Below are 15,665 nucleotides of genomic sequence, written 5' to 3'. Positions count from 1 at the left end.
CATCAGCTCCCAGCCGGCATTCAAGAAATAGTTTTTGAATGAACAGATTTGCTGAGCCAAGATTCACAGCCTGTCTTGTGTGGCACCTGATGACTGACCCTCCCACCCTGGCCCATCCTGCTCTCGTCCGTCAGGAGCTGCCACGCCATCTGAGCAGTAGGGACTTTTATTCTGGTGAGGGACCCTGGGGTAGGAAGAACCTTTATAGAGAGAAATGGGAGAGTGAAGCCCAGACCAGGGTGCTGACCAAGCTCGAGGACGACTGTTGGGGTCTGCGGCCTCTGCCCCTGTGTCCCACAGTGAGGGGGAACCCGGCAGGAGGGCCACCCTCTCCCAGATAGTAACCATGGACTGCACATTGTCACTTAGCGCCTGGCATCTGCAAGCAGAGGAAACACCGTCTGGCCCTCGCTGGCCCCCTCCTGACCACCCACCAGGATGTGCCTGGGGAGCAAAGGGGCATGTGTGTGGGGACGAGACTTTGATGCCCGGGGTGGGGGTGGGGGTGGGGGGCCGGTGGGGGAGCCGCCCTCCACAATTACCTAGACGACCAGCTTGTGAAATCAAATATGAGGGATTGGAAGACTTTTATGGGGGGCTTTTCTGCTTCCAGCAAATTCCAGGGCATGATTTTACAATCCCTTGATTCCAGGCCTCCCTTTGCCCCCCACTCTCCGTGGTCTGAAGGGAAAGGTTGGGGCTTCCACGGAGCTTGGGGTGGGGGGGACGGGTGGCCCAGTGAGAAGCCAGGGAGGGAGCAGGGCGGCTGGGCAGGGAGCGCTCTGGAGGTCGGAGATGAGCCCCTTCAGCACAGTCTCAGGTCAGGCGACTCCAGCCAGTGCCCTCGGGGTATCCTCCGCCAAGACCCTGGACTTGGTCCACGTTGTAGAGAAAGTTCAGAGACCCAGGGACACTGAGTTTCCATGAGGGGCTTCAAAATACGTCCACAGGGTGAGCGGGGCCGGGCCGGGGAAGCACGTGTGGGGAAGCGGCACAGGGATTGACAGACGGTGATGGGGAGACGCACAGACACACGGGGGGAGGGGCAGCGGTGGAGAGAGAGCGAGACCGAAAGAGCAGCGGGAACAGGGACCCACAGAGAGAACCCGGGCGCAGGAGAGAACACGGGCGGCCTGGCCGGACTCCGGAGCCGGCCGGGCCCCTGATCGCGTGTTGTCTGAGGGTGGCAAATTAGTACAAGAGGCAGGAGGCGGCGCTGCAGTTACACCGCTGGGGTTGGAAGTCCTCCCTCCCAGCACGTCCCCTAACCTCTCCGGGCCTCAGTTTCCCTCCGGGGCAGGGAGGACGGAGCGGTCCCCAGCGCCCAGGGTTGCTGGGAGGACGACACGAGTGGCAGTCCCCAGGCGAGGCCACCATCGCGGGCCCTCCCGGCAGGGCCGGGGATCCGCGGCCACCAGGCAAGCCGGGGCCATGAGTCCCCCGCGCGGCTACGCGGGCTCCCGGTGGGGGGAGCAGGACGGCCCGTCCCCGCCTGGAAAGGGGTGTGCGTGTGACTGTGTGTGTGTGAGTGAATGTGTAGGGATATGTGTGTGAGTGTGTGCAGGCCTGGGTGTGAGTGTGCCGATGAGTGTGAGGGTGAACTTGTGCTTGGGTGAGCGTGGTCTGGGAGCGCACGCACGTGCGCACACGCCCCCCTGGTGGCCTGGTGGGGTTGTCTCAACCTGTAACAGGAGACCCGCTGGGAAACGCCATCTGTCTTTGCGGGCTCTTGCGCGCTCTTCCCGTGAGTCACAATTCACCGCACACAGACCGCTGTCGTCGGCATCGTCAGCAGCCACACGGCCACCAATTACTAGGCAGGCTGCACCTACTACTACAGCTATGTGTCCTACCCCTCACTCATCCACCCAGCAATTCTTTCTTGAGCACCTACTGTGGGTCAGGGGCTGTGTCACCGACAAGAACGTAACTAGCGTCACTCCCATTTCACAGACGAGGAAACCGAGATTCAGAGAATTTAAACGACTTCCACGGTTATAGCTGGTGAGGGTCCAAGCAGGGTCTAAACCCAGGTTTTTTACCCCTTAGCCTATGCTTTCGCCATGGCTGATCCCCTGGCACCTCTGAGAAGCCCCTGTCCCTGTCCCCTGTCCCCTACCCCTTGGCCCCTCGCCCCCTGCCCCCTGTCCCATGGCCCCCTGTCCTCTGTCCCCTACCCGTGGTGCCCCCTTCATGGTATTGCCCACTGCTCACTGCAGGTGCTCACACCTTGCCTGCCTGGCCTGTCTCCCCTGCTAAGCCCCGAATCCCAGAGGGCGTCACTGTATCCTCAGCTCCCAGCCCACGGCCCAGGCCATAGTGGGTGCTTAGCATGTGGTTCTTGAATGACTGGAGGAGACCAAAATCTCCCCTCTCCTTCCTGCTTGGCTACCTAGCTCCTAGTTTTGAAGGCTTTCCCTCCTCCAGGAAGCCCTCCATGGTATCCCTCCTGCCCCCAGGCTCTCCAGGGTCCCGGGCCCCTGGCTCATCCCTACACACCACAAATGTCTGCCTCCCCCACCGGCCTGTCTTGTTCACTATTGCATTGCCTGGCACATAGTAGGTGCTTAGTAAATACATTGAAGGAATGAACGAGTGGCTGAATGAACGTGTGCGTGAGTGAATGGGGGCTTCCCAGGAGGCAGGTGGGTGGGGACAGAGTTGAGGGGAGGCTTGAGAACTTTGGCCAACAGGGAGAGGAAGGGCAATCCTGGTGACCTCTTCCAGGTTCTAGAAGCTGCTTCATTCCTGGGATTCTGGCCCCTTGCCCCGACTGTCACAGCCAGCAACGGCCTCTAGCGTTTTCCTCACACTGCACCACTCCGGCCTCTGCTGCCACGGGCACGTCGCCTTCTCTGACTCTGACCCCCGCCTGCCTCCTCTGAGGACCCTCGTGGTGACTCTGGGCCCCCCAAGTGCTCCAGGACCGTCTCCCCATCCCGCGGGCCTTGGCTGAGTCACATCTGCACAGTCGCCTTTTGGGGTGCAAGGTGGACACGGTCACAGGGTCCAGGGATCAGGATGTGGACCTCATTGGGGGCCACGATTCTGCCCACCACTCGGAGCACATCGTGTCCCCTCTGCAAACCTCGGCCTCTGCATCTCTAAAACGAGAATTTGGGGCTTTTGCACCCGGGGATCTGTGCGTCATTGAGCTCGGGGGTTCGCCGGAAGTCGCAGTGTGGTTAGGATGTGGACCCTGCCACCGGCCCGCCGAGGGACCAGATGCTGTCCGTGCTGGGCCACAGTCCAGTGCCTGCTGCAGAGACAGGGAGGCCTGTGGCGATCATGCAGAGCCCTCAGCCCTGGCCCTAGTCAAGGCCCTGAGGATCACCGCTGTTGTCACGATGTCAGGGCACAAAGGGCACCCGCATCGGGTCTGGACCCCTCTGCGGGTGCCTCTGCCGTGAGGCCTCCTCTGCTCCCCGGCCTGGGTCGCCCTCCCTTACGGATGCATTTGCTGCCCTCTGCTGGCTGTGATGAGCTCTGCCCGGCTCCCCGCAGCTGTTGGGGGCTGCCTCTCCGAGGTCCTCCCTCTTGGTGGGGGTGATTCCTCCGGGTCCCCACCTTGAGGTGGGCTCAGGCATGTGCCCCTGTGACCTACTGCCAGCGCTGTGAAGAGTAGAAGGCCATTTCCCAGGATGAGCCGACACGGTGCGGACAACCCCCGCCTCTTCGCTTGGGCAGGAAGGACCACAGCTCGGTCGGGTGCCCTCGTGGCTGTCCAGTGGTCTCGTAGCCTGGGGTCTACCTGCCGGCAGCTTAGAGCCGCTCAGACCTGTGTGCCGAGCTTGGGCCTACCGCTTCCTGGCTGTGCGTCCTCGGGCGAGTTACTTAACCTCTCTGAGTCTCAGTCTCCTCTTCCGAGACATGGCATTAATTCTACCTTGCAGGGCTGAAGCCATATAAGAGCTAATATCTGTCCAGTGTGGACTCTCTATGCGACCCTGTCCTGGACACTGGATCACCGTTTAAATCTGAATTGCTCTCATCAAATACTTGCAAGAACTTAGGAGAGAGAGGAGGCACTGTTTTGGTCTTCATTTTACAGATGAGGAAACTGAGTCTCGGAGAGGCACAGTCTCCTGCCCCAGGTGTATGCGGCCAAGAGTGGAGAACTAGAATATAAATTGGGGTCTGTCTAAACCCACAGCCTGTTCTCTCTGCCTTATGCCCCCGGGTCTCTGGTCGCGGCAGAAACCCCCAGTGGCCAATACATGTGTTCTTGATTGTTGTGGTTGTTGTTTTAAATAAAGGAAAATAAATCAGTTAATGAAAGCATTTTGCTTGGTGGTCATTTCTTCTCCATACGTGGGGTGGCTTTGATGTTTTTTTAAAAATTTTTTTTCAATGTTTATTTATTTTGGGGACAGAGAGAGACAGAGCATGAACAGGGGAGGGGCAGAGAGAGAGAGGGAGACACAGAATCGGAAACAGGCTCCAGGCTCTGAGCCATCAGCCCAGAGCCCGACGCGGGGCTCAAACCCACGGACCGCGAGATCGTGACCTGGCTGAAGTCAGACGCTCAACCGACTGCGCCACCCAGGCGCCCCGGGGTGGCTTTGATATTAAGAAAGATTCTTGGGGGACAGTGTTGGGACCCCAGCCTTCGATACTTGCTGTGCGTATCCTCAGCCTTACATCCCGTCCAGCCCGCCCCCCCCTCGACTTCCAACCCACAGCAATGTTCCAAGACAGGGAGACACCCCTGGACTCTGAAACCCCCAAGAAAAGACACCCCCGCCACCCACCATCGCCATGTTGCACAACTTTCCTTTGGCGTTTTTATTGTCAGCTCTTTCTGCTTCTAAGAAAAGCTCCTAAAACCAAAGCCAGTTTGGGTAATTTGACGTTTGTGAGAGCAGAAGCGATGTTTTGATTCCAATTAGTAAACCACAAATCCCTTCGGCAGCCTCTCTTTTGGGGTGAGCCTAACAGCAGAAAACCCATTAGAACATTCCTGAAGGGAACAAACACACTCTAGGGTCTATTTTGTGCCAGGTGCCTTCCGTCTATCACCTCATTTAATCCTACCAGCTGTGGCAAAGCGTTTTACCTCTGACAGACGGGGAGCCAAGCCTGCGAATGTGCAGGGGCTCCCCAAAGAGGCAAAGCGGGATCCCACTAGCCATCACTGGGTTCCTACCCACACCACGCCTCCCTCCTCTCCATCCCCCCTCTCTCTGGACAAGCCTCTGTGCGTGGGGCTGCTCCCTTCCCTTCCGGCATCAATCTTTGTTAGTCTGAACCACAGGGCAGCAAACTTTTTCCGAAAGGGACCATCTAGTAAATAGTTTAGCCATGTGGTCTCGGACACTGTAGTATGAAAGCAGCCGTGGGCGATATGTAAGTGAACGGGTGTGGCTTTTGACATAAGCAGGTGACGGATGGCTTTAGCGCCCAGGCTGTCGTTTGCCAGCCCCTCGTCTTAGCCAATCACGACTATCAACCCCCCTTGCCAACAGTCGCTAGGAAGGGGTGGGGGCTGTGGTTCCGGCCCATAAGCCCCAGGGGGATGTCTGCTGGAGGGATTCTGGCCACAAGTCTCCTTAGTCTTACAAAGAGACCCTAGGGGCGCCTGGGTGCTCAGTCGGTTGAGCTTTCGACTCCTGATTTTGGCTCAGGTCATGATCTCCTGGTTCTGAGTTCGAGCCCGAGTCGGGCTCTGTGCTGACAGTGCAGAGTCTGCTTGGGATTCTCTCTCTCCCTCGCTCTCTGCCCCTCCCCTGCTCATTCTCTCTCTCCTCTCTCCCTCTCTCTCTCTCTCAAAATAAACTTAAAAATAAACTCAAAAAAAGAAAAAAGAGAGACCCTAGATGGAAACCTTTCTTCTCTGCATCTGGGTGAGGTTGGTGAGGTGATGGCTGGAGCTGGTGCAGCCCTCTTGTGCCTCCAGGAGAAGGGCCTGAGGACCACAGCGGACCTACAGAGGGTAGAAGAATCCTGTCGGTGATGTTAGCAAGTCCCCGAATGAACAGTCTGGCGTGACCGCCCTTCCTCCTTAGGATGTGAAACTACAAAGATTTGTATTATTTAAAGCATTTCCAGTAGAAATCTGTTTCTTGACGCTGAAAGTCTCCTAACTGACAGGGTGTCCAAAGTTTATTCCTTGCCTACTTCCCCACATGGTTTTCTTGGCTTCACTGGGTTTATTTTACACAGTGCGGAGTAGAAGAAACACCAGCGATTCGCGCCAGAGGAAATCAGCTGCAGCCTGCGAGTTGGCCCAGGTTGTACGAACCCACAGGCACGGACGTGTATGCAAATGGATGACTTCCCAGTGGGAATTTCCACTTATGCAATTTTTGCCTTATAAAGCCAATGATTTAATTGGCAAACGTGCATTTGCATCCCAACCCCGGAGCAGGCGTGCTTCTGATTACAGAGAGAGATGTGCCCTCTCAAGTCACCTGATGGGTTGGGGGGGGGGGTGTGGCAGAGAGCCTGCAAAGATAACCTAGCAAGCGTATGGGGTTTTACGGAAAGGGGCAGCAGTGAGGTGGAGCAGGGTGGGGTCTGTTCTGCTGTCCCACAACTGACGCGTAACCGGCATGTAAACAGAGCACTGAGGTCTGAGCGGTCAGCGATGCCTTCTTGCAGGGGAGAGGTACCGCAGCCAGGCCGGGCATGGACTCGGAAGGCGATGGTTGGGTGGGGGTGGGGGTGGGGGTGTGGCTTTCCACAGAATGGCTTGTGCAAGGCCAGGGGTAAGGACAAGGCAGCGTGTGATTGCTTCTGGATATTATGTTCTCAGGCCAAAATGTGCATTGTGTTAGCACGATTTTCTACAAATCTCCTAAAGTGCCCATCAGTAAAGCAGCCCATAGATTTGTGGTCACAGCCTCGTGTGACAAATCCTGCGCTACCCTGGCTTCTCATCCTGGGCCCTGGTGGCATCTGGGGCAAGATAACTGTGGGACACCGTCCTGTGCGTTGTGGGGGCGTGTAGCAGCACCCCGCCTCTATGCGCGAGATGCCACTCGCAACTTCTTCTCCCACCTCAAACCACAAGTGTCTCCAGGCATCAACAAACGTCCCCCGGGGGTGCAAACTCATTCCCGTTGAAAACCACGGGCTGGACTAGAAGAAGGCAGGTCTGTGTGCCAGAAGGAGGGTCCGGGCCATCAGAGCCTCCTGCCTTTGCAAATCCGATCGGCTCCAGGCAGATGGGGATTCTCAGAGGCTGCGGCCCGCCCTGCGCTTTGCTCCCCCGTCTGCGTTACTGCTGAGCCTCCAGCCCCTAACACGTGTTAGGAGAGGCGCCTGTTATTTGAAGATGAAACAAGTCATGGCAGCGGCCCCCACTGGCGGCCACCCCGCTCCAGTCTCCCTGCCGGACAGGACAGCCCCGGCGCAGCGCGGGAACCGCTTCTCAGGCAGGCGATCCGCGGGAGCCTGCGCTTCCGGGCCATGTAAATGAGTCATGGTCTCCTTGGTGGTGATTGGTTTAGGGCTGGGCACGTGACTCAGCGCTGGCCAATGAGGGGTGGCACCTTCTGGGAGCGGTGCCCTGTCTGGTAAAGATCCCCAGAAAGGCGGGGCCCTTTTGCACCTGCGCGCTGAGGGGGTAGCGGCCTCGCGGAGACCCCGGGGGAGCCCGTTTGGGGGAGCAGAGGGGCGAGGCGAAAAGAACCCGGGTGCTCTGTGCCGTCTCCGAGCTGTGGGATTCGCCAGCGGTGGGGCTGCCTCCCAGGGGCCGCCTCCCAGGGGCCGTCCTGGGATGAGAGGCACGCAGACTCCCTGAGGGTTTCAACTCGGGGAGGTTAGACGTGTCTGTTATTTGCAACTGAAAGCATCCTGATGCAACACTCTCCCGGGAAGGCACCCAGCCCGCAGCGGTGGCTCCATAAACCCATGCGATTCTTGGAACTAGAGTGTGAAAGGGTTAAGGCACTCGTCTTCTCTCTTTCCAGCTCTTTCGGCTGGGACCGCTGACCACCGTCCCTTGACGTTGGCTCCTGAGCCCGCGGGGTCTCGTCTCCGGGTGAGGGTGGGGGCAAAGCCAGCGGGTAACTTAAACCTCCCTCTGATGACACGGTCCGCTGCCGGTGTCCGGCTGGGGATGCGGCCAGGAGCTGAGCAGGTCCCTGGGGAGGGGATCACTGCCCTGGCCTGACGCGCTGGGGTCTTGCGATGTTAACAACACGCCCGGGACTTTTCTGTAAAGCGGAGGCAGACGCATCCCAGCCGCCCCAGGATCTCCACCGGCTCTTCTTCTCACTACAAAAGAAGGACTTCCCACAGTTCATTAAGGATTTTTCTGTTCCCTTTTTATTAAAATTAAAACCAAAATAAGTAAAAAGACTAAAAGAAGAAAGAACCCCTCCCTGAAGCCACAGGATTGCTCCCAGTGCTGCCGATACTGCACCCCCCGCTCCCAGGCAGGGTGTTCCCGCGGATGGGAGGGTGGGGTGCAAAGTGAAACCAGGCTTTGCACCGCTGAGGGTGGTGTCCCTGAGTGCCCCCTGTCTGGGCGTGGGGGCTGGGAGACCCCCGTCCTGCTGCCGGCCTCGCCGACCACCCACAGCCTGCGAGCCGCCTAGCTGCACTCCAACCCAGCTTCCTCCAGACGCGGTGGAAAAACCTGCTCGAGCACCCTCTGACTCTGATCCTCAACTCTGGTCGTTGCCAGCAGCCTCCCAGGTGGTGGCCCGCACCTGAATTGAGAAGGCTCTGTTCCCTGCCCTGTTCTGAGTCCCGCAGGGCCCAAGCCTTCCGAGCTCCCAGCGGTGGGAGAGCTGGCCTCCCCTCGCTCAAGGGCCACCCACATGCCAGGGGCTTCCGAGGATGGCCAAGATGTCCTGACATGTCCTTGGCTGTGACTGCTGTCGCCAGAATGGGGGAGGGGACACTTCCCAGGTCGTGTGTTCTCACTGCCCAATGCACACGTTCTCCCCCTCGTGTCTCCTCCCCTGGGTCACTCCTTGGTACCCTTCCATACCCCTTCAAGACCCCAGTCTGAATGACAGGTGGCCCGCCGCCCGTGGGGGCTGGATTATGCCCGCTGTCAATCAACATTTGACATTTAACTTCGTGAAAGACATTGTGGGATAGGTGACCGTAGAACCGGTGTTTTGAGACAAGGGGAGTTGAACTCGTGCCCCAGTGTCTGCGTAACAAATTACTACAACCTGGGTGACTTAAGATAACAAATGCACTCCCTCCCAGTTCCAAAGCCAAAAGTCCAAGATCAAGGTTTCCACAGGGCCAGGCTCCCACCCAAGGTCTAGGGGAGAAATTCTTTGTCTCCTCCAGCTACTGGTGGCTCCAGGCCTCCCTGCCTTGCGGCCACATCTCTCCAGTCTCCAGCCTTCCCGTGGCCTCCTCTTCTGCTTCTCTCCGTGGTATGTCTCCTATAAGGACACTTGACTTTGGATTTAAGGTCCACCTAGATAATCCAGGATGATCTCATCTCATCTCGAGATCCTTAATTATATCTGCAAAGACCTCTGTTTCCAAACAAAGCCACATTCACAGGCCCCAGGGCTCGGAGTGTAGACAGATCTTTGGGCGGGGGGGGGGGGGGGCACCAACCAACCCCCTACAGGGGTGGGAGTATAATTACCACCAACAGATGCAAACAGTGTGGCCTGGACAGAGTGGGATGTACAGTCAGAATAACTGTTGAATGAGACACACGTGGGAGCCAGACGACGCTCAGCCGTCATGTCCCCTGCCTGTCTTCTTCAAAGATGTCAGTGTCGGCAAACACCCAGAATCGATCAGATTGAAGGAGACCGAAGAGACAGGGCCACTGAAGGCATTGCCCGAGCCTGGCTGGGGTCCTGAGGGAGGATGGGGTCCCAGGGGGGAGGATGGGGTCCCCGGGGGGAGGACGGGGTCCCCGGGGGGAGGATGGATTTCCCGGGGGGAGCGTGGCCATAAAAGCTCTTCACTGAGACAATAAGCAGGACCTGGATGTGGCCCATAGGTCAGGGTCTTGGGTCAAGGTACTGTTTTCTGATTTTGGCAGTTGCACTGCATGGAGGAGGGTGTCTTTGATCTTACGACGTCTTGCACTAAAGTAATGGGATGAGGAGGTGTGATCTCTCCCAAGTATTTCCTAATAAAGAGTGCGTGTGCGCGCCTGTGTGCGTATGTACTGAGATGGAGACAGAACAAGTGTTAGCATTGGTGTGTGTGCGTGAAGGGATTACAGGAATTCTTCGCATCACCTCAGTGCTCAAGAAACCGTGTCCGAGCTTTACTCCAAGCGAACAGCAGAGGGACACCTGGGCCACGTTCACAGGTATGACCTCACGTGGCCTCTGGGCAGCCATCGGCAGAGAGCCAAGCAGCCTTGTGTTTTCAGCAAAGGAAATTGAGTCCCCGAGACCTCAGAGACCGGACGAGTGCCCGCTGGCTGTCGGACGCCCGATCTTGGGCTTGTGACATACAGGCTCGGAACAAGCATCCCAGTCTGTCCCGTAAGTTCAGGGGAGTGGCGCTGGGTCAGGGGAACCCGCAAGAGCAGGAGCAGGGGTCCGGACCAGCAGCTCCGGTGGAATCCCTGGGGAGTGGTGAAGGGCCGGGCCTCATTGCTGATTAGTGAGGTGGGTCTGGGGACGCACATCCGCTCCTCGTGATGCAGCCTGGGCTCGCCGGCGATTGGTGAGCGAGCACGTGGCAACTCTGCCCGATCCTGGCGGCTGGCGCTGAATTTGGCACACGTAGGCGTTGGCAGGAGAGCAAGCACCGCCTCAGGAGTTGAAGAGCCCAAGAGAAGATGGGACAAAGGTTTTCCATCCTTTTGAAGTTTGTGGACCCCCCCCCCCCAGTCCAGACTGTAAGAGCCCTGAGGCAGGAGGTCTGAATGCAACTGGAAGATAAACCCCTAGAGGCCAGTGTAGACCTTTCCCCCATGCCTGACATGTGGTGGGTGCAGCATACGCGGATGAACACGGACTTGCGGCGTGGTCGCCAAGCCCCTTGGTCTTGAGTGATTAAACTCAACCTGCACCAGCTTCAGACTCCAGAGGAAGCCGGTAGAAGGCTGGCTACATGGGCAACAGGCAGCGACGGGAACCCAAGTCAGGGCTCAAGCTCCTCCCCTCTCTGCACATCTGCCTCATTCTTTTCTTTCTAGAAAGACTCCCTTCCTCGGCTTCTCGTAGCTGTCCACAGCTTCCAAGGTTTATATTTTACCAGGCAGGTGCACAGAGAGCATTTCCCAGGGAAGGACTCTGATTGGCTCAGCTTGGATCCCATGCCCATTTCTGGACCAATCAAAGAAAACTAGGAAGTCAGAGTCATATGATAATATGCTGCTTCCGTGGTGGTGGGCGGGGCATGCGGAGTACAGAGAATTTCTGTTCCTAGAAATGGGATGCTGAGCAGATAAGCTCATAGGTGTCCATGAAAGAATTCATTTGATAAGGAATTGGATTTTAGAAGTTTATGAAAGTGATACATTTTCATTGAGTAAGTCCCGGTAAGAGACAAAAAAAAAAAAAAAAAAAATCACCCGTAATGCAGCAACTCAGAGTTAAATCACTGTTAACATTCTTCACATGTCTCTGGTTGCTTCTTCCCAGGCTCCCCTGCTGTTCCTAAAGCCTCAGGGCTCATCCTTGGATCCCTTCTCTTTTCTGTCTATATTCACTCACCCCCTTGGTGAATCCAACAGCCTCGTGGTCAGAAGATTCCAGAATTTCCATCTCCTGCCTGAGCCTTTCCCAACACCTGGCTGGTAAATCCAGCGACCGTCTCAACACCTGGCTGGTCGTAAGCATCCTAACCGCACCGCTCCTCAAAACCCCCCGCTCCTGCCTACTCACCTGTCATTCCCACAGTGTCGCACCTCCTTCAATGTTGGCTCATCCCTTTGGAGGGCTCAGTTTGGGGATCATCACGATGCCTCTCCTTCTCTCTCTTCCCCTCAGATCTGATCTCTTGGTTCTGCTCTCAAAGTCTGGCCACCGTTCATCTCGTCCTTCTCACCACCTGACCTAGGCCACCTCCGGCTTTCCCTGTGTCATCCCGCCTCCCCCAGTCCCGCCTTCACCCACCCCAGCACCCCGTACCTGGAATCCTGCTGAAGTGAAAGTCAGTTCCTGCGGCTCCTTTGTCGAACACTCCGACGGCCTCCTATCAAATTCGGAGGAAAAGGATGGGGTTTCCTTCGTGGTGACGAAAATATTCTCAAGACAGCGATAGGGGTCGTGCGACTCCACGAATGTACTAAACCACCCTGAAGTGTCCACTTGAAAGAAGCTGAGCTTTAGGGCATGTAAATTCTATCTCAGGAAAGCTGCTATTTTGAAAAGCAGCAGAATACTTAAGAAATGATTTTAAAAGCTTGGAGTTGGGGCGCCTGCGTGGCTCAGTCGGTTAAGCGTCCGACTTCAGCTCAGGTCACGATCTCGCGGTCCGCGAGTTTGAGCCCGGCGTCGGGCTCTGGGCTGATGGCTCAGAGCCTGGAGCCTGCTTCCGATTCTGTGTCTCCCTCTCTCTCTGCCCCTCCCCCGTTCATGCTGTGTCTCTCTCTGTCTCAAAAATAAATAAACGTTAAAAAAAATTTTTTTTTAAAAGCTTGGAGTAAAAACTGAAGTCTCTCTGCTGGCCTGCGCCACGTGAGCTGGCCCGCTGAGCCCTCCTTCCCTCCTTGTCACCCTTGTCACTCACTCTGCTTCCGTGGCACCTCCTTCCCCTCCCCCACCTCCCCCAAGCCTCTGCCTCAGGGCCTTTGCACTTGCGATGCTCTTCTCCCGGATGTGCCCTGGCCCACTCGGCTTCTCTCACTGATGCCTGTGCCATTCATCCCAAACTGTGGTCCTCCCTGTCACTCCCTGTCACCCCCCGTCACTCCCTGTCAACTCCCAGCTTCGCTTTCCTCCTTCACACTTCAGTTAATGTCCCGAGGCTGCCGTACGGAAGTCCCACAAATGGGGCAGCTTAAAACAACAGGTATTTGATCTCTCACAGGCTGGTGGCCACCAGTCCAAATTCAAGGTGCTGGTAGGGTTGCTTCCTTCTGCACGTGCTCCAGGCGAGACCGTGTTCCACATACGTCTCGCGGCTTTGGGGGCCTCTGGCCCCTTTTCTCGAAACCTCGATGCTGCCCAAGCCCTACTCTGAGCCTTGAAATGGCCTCTGAGGTTGGTGGAGTGAAGAACGTCATCCCCACACTGTGGTTGAACCTTGGGTCCAAGATTGGACCCGGGGTCCCGTATGCCCAGGGTCTGGGGTCCCGGGCGGGCGACCCAGGGCACCAACACTGCACCGGCTTCAAGCCGCTCAGGATCACCGCGGACAGTTCTGACGACAAGGGTGTGGAGGGGTTTGGTGCATTCACACAAGGCCACCTGTTGCCCCACCCCTAAAAGACCAGGCCTCCAATGTCCCCCTCCAGGCCTTTGCTCATGTCCTTCCCCCGGCCTGGAACGCCTCTTCTGGGCCCCACACGACTTGATTCATCTTCCAGCCTCAGGGCTAGTGTCCTCCAGTATGACATCTGCCCTGACGCCCAGCCCCCCACCCCGATGGTGCCTGGTGCATCCTCGGGGTGTCTGCATTTGAAGATTAAATCCTGCACTCACTGCTTTGCCCCTTCCACGGCTTGGCTGAGCTCCCTGAGGCCAGGATGGAACCCAGCTCCCAAGGGCCAGGCCCACGATAGGTGTCTCTCTGTGGGATGAGCTCAGGGACCGAAGGTGTTGTGGTTCGGAGTAGGGGCCCCAGAATCAGGCAGATCTGGGCTTGGACCCCGATGCTGCCACTCCGTCGACGTGCTGTCTTGGGCAAGTGCGATGGCCTGAACTGTGTCCCCTGCAAAAGATGAAACGTGAAAGGCCTAACCCCTGGCACCTGTAAATGCGAGCTTATTTGGAAATACGGTCCTTGCAGACAGGATGGGTAAAGACGAGGTCACACGGGATTAGGACAGACACGCCATCCAATGACTTCCAGGGAGAGACACAGAGACACCGAGGGAGAAAGCCAAGCGGCCGTGGAGACAGAAATCGCAGTGATGTGTCGACAAGCCGCGGAACAACGAGGATTGCCGGCCACCCCAGAGGACGGGAAGGGCCGGGAAGGGGTCTCCCCTGGATCATAACGTACGTCCCCTCCAGCCGTGCTGCTGGGTGTCGGGGGGTTGTTGGTTTTTATTCCCGAGCGTCCAGCGTGTGGCCCAGCACAGTGTGATGATCCACTGTCCTGTTGCTAGATGTTTACAGTAATGCTGTAAATCTCCTGGAGCTACGGAGGAGGAGGAGGAGGAGGAGGAGGAGGAGGAGGAGGAAGAGAAGGCACAGAGAACAGGGCAGATGAGGGCGAGTTCTCACAGCCGCTGAATTCGCAGCTGGGGCGGAGGGAGCCTCTGAGCCAAAGCTTTATGCTTTTTGCGTAAATACGGCCAGTGCCTTGCACACGCCAGGCATGTGGGGAGGACGCAAAACTGTTGCGATGAGCGGTAGGAGGAGACGTTTTCTTAAACGTATGTAATTACAGTAACTGTCTTACTAAGTTGGAGGCCTGAGCGCTGGCTGTCACTAGATCTCGGCGCCCCCAGCGGATGGCTTTCCCCAGGACCCCACGGCTGTTTGACAAAGAGATGTTGGTCTCCGGCAAGGACCCAGGAACACCCACACCCAAGCCGGGACCAACCCTTTCTCCTTCCTGTGAGCCCCCTGCCCCCGCCCCCCCACCCCCGGCCTCCCGGACCCCATCGTGGGAGGCTGAGCAAGAAGGAAGTTAAGCCTCACCCGTGGCTTTGTCTCTGCGATTAGTGGGGAAGAGAAAGCCCGGATGGTTGCAGACGGCTCTAGGGACTGTGGGCGGCGTGACCCGGCCCCGTGATCCCCCCAGCTCCGGTCACTGAGTCCTGGCTCTTTGCCTGGAGGCCCTGGCGAGCGAGGCCGTGGTGAGGGCACCAGGGCTGGGGGAGGCAGCTGTGGAGGCACAGGGGAGGTGGAGGCCGAGCTGTGTCTCCATCACTCGCCCCCGGGGCACTGGCAGTGGGAAGGCCTGGCTTGCCCGGTGTGGTCTCAGATTTCCCCTTCGAGAAGACAGTGGTTCCTTCCCCCTCTCCCCCCCCCCCACCCCGGGAAAGCGGTGACTCAGCCTCCCCTAATCCAGTCCCACAGCAGAAGCGCCGTAGACCGCGTGTCTCTCGGTCTGTAACGTTTGCACCAATTACCCAGGAGTCTTGTGACAACGCAGGTTTTGACCTAAGGTCCGGGGCACCGCATTTCCCCCTCTGGCACTGGACCCCGACCCCGCGGCCGGGATGCCCAGCGTGTCCGGTCCATCTCTGCGCCCCGGGCCCGGCGGTCTTAAGGACCCAGTGGCACCTGCTGTGACTCAGGCACTGGCGAACGGTCCCTAAAATCCCTCGCGACGTCTACACAAGGGCCGCTCCCTCCATGACTACCCTGCCTGCCACTCAGTCAGGTTAACAAGCCCCCACGTGCGACTTGGCTGAGCCATGACATTGCCAACCAGAGGTCGGCGGTTGCCCTGAGTTCCTTTGGGGTCTTCCCTGGGCGGGGGAATGTCCTTTAAACCGGAGAAGCTTCCCCACAGCCTCCCTGGGAAGGAGAATGACCCCGAGAGGCCGTGTTTGTCCTCATCGGGTGGAAAAGGAGGTGGTCACATCAGGGGGGGTGAGGGCCAGGAGGAAAGCTCCCATCAGCCGCCCCAGGTCAAGCCTCCCCCCCTCCTGG

General features: G+C 57.7%; 1 protein-coding gene across 1 annotated transcript in view; it reads left to right on the top strand.

Annotated features, from left to right (window-relative positions):
* Window positions 1–12,294, top strand: part of BMP7 (bone morphogenetic protein 7) — a 166,135-nt gene extending 153,841 nt beyond the window's left edge. Inside the window, exon 7 of the mRNA XM_040459693.1 lies at window positions 11,883–12,294. Coding sequence (XP_040315627.1) covers window positions 11,883–11,888 — 6 coding nt within the window. The 3' untranslated portion in view covers window positions 11,889–12,294. The remainder of the gene's footprint in view (window positions 1–11,882) is intronic.
* Window positions 12,295–15,665: the final 3,371 nt, after the last annotated feature.

Source organism: Herpailurus yagouaroundi, unplaced genomic scaffold, assembly GCF_014898765.1.
Source record: "Herpailurus yagouaroundi ecotype Mexico unplaced genomic scaffold, PumYag 246, whole genome shotgun sequence".
In the NCBI taxonomy this organism is placed as follows: Eukaryota; Metazoa; Chordata; class Mammalia; order Carnivora; family Felidae; genus Herpailurus; species Herpailurus yagouaroundi.
The sequence above is the reverse complement of the archived record's forward strand: the minus strand, read 5'-3'. Positions and strand labels throughout refer to the sequence as shown.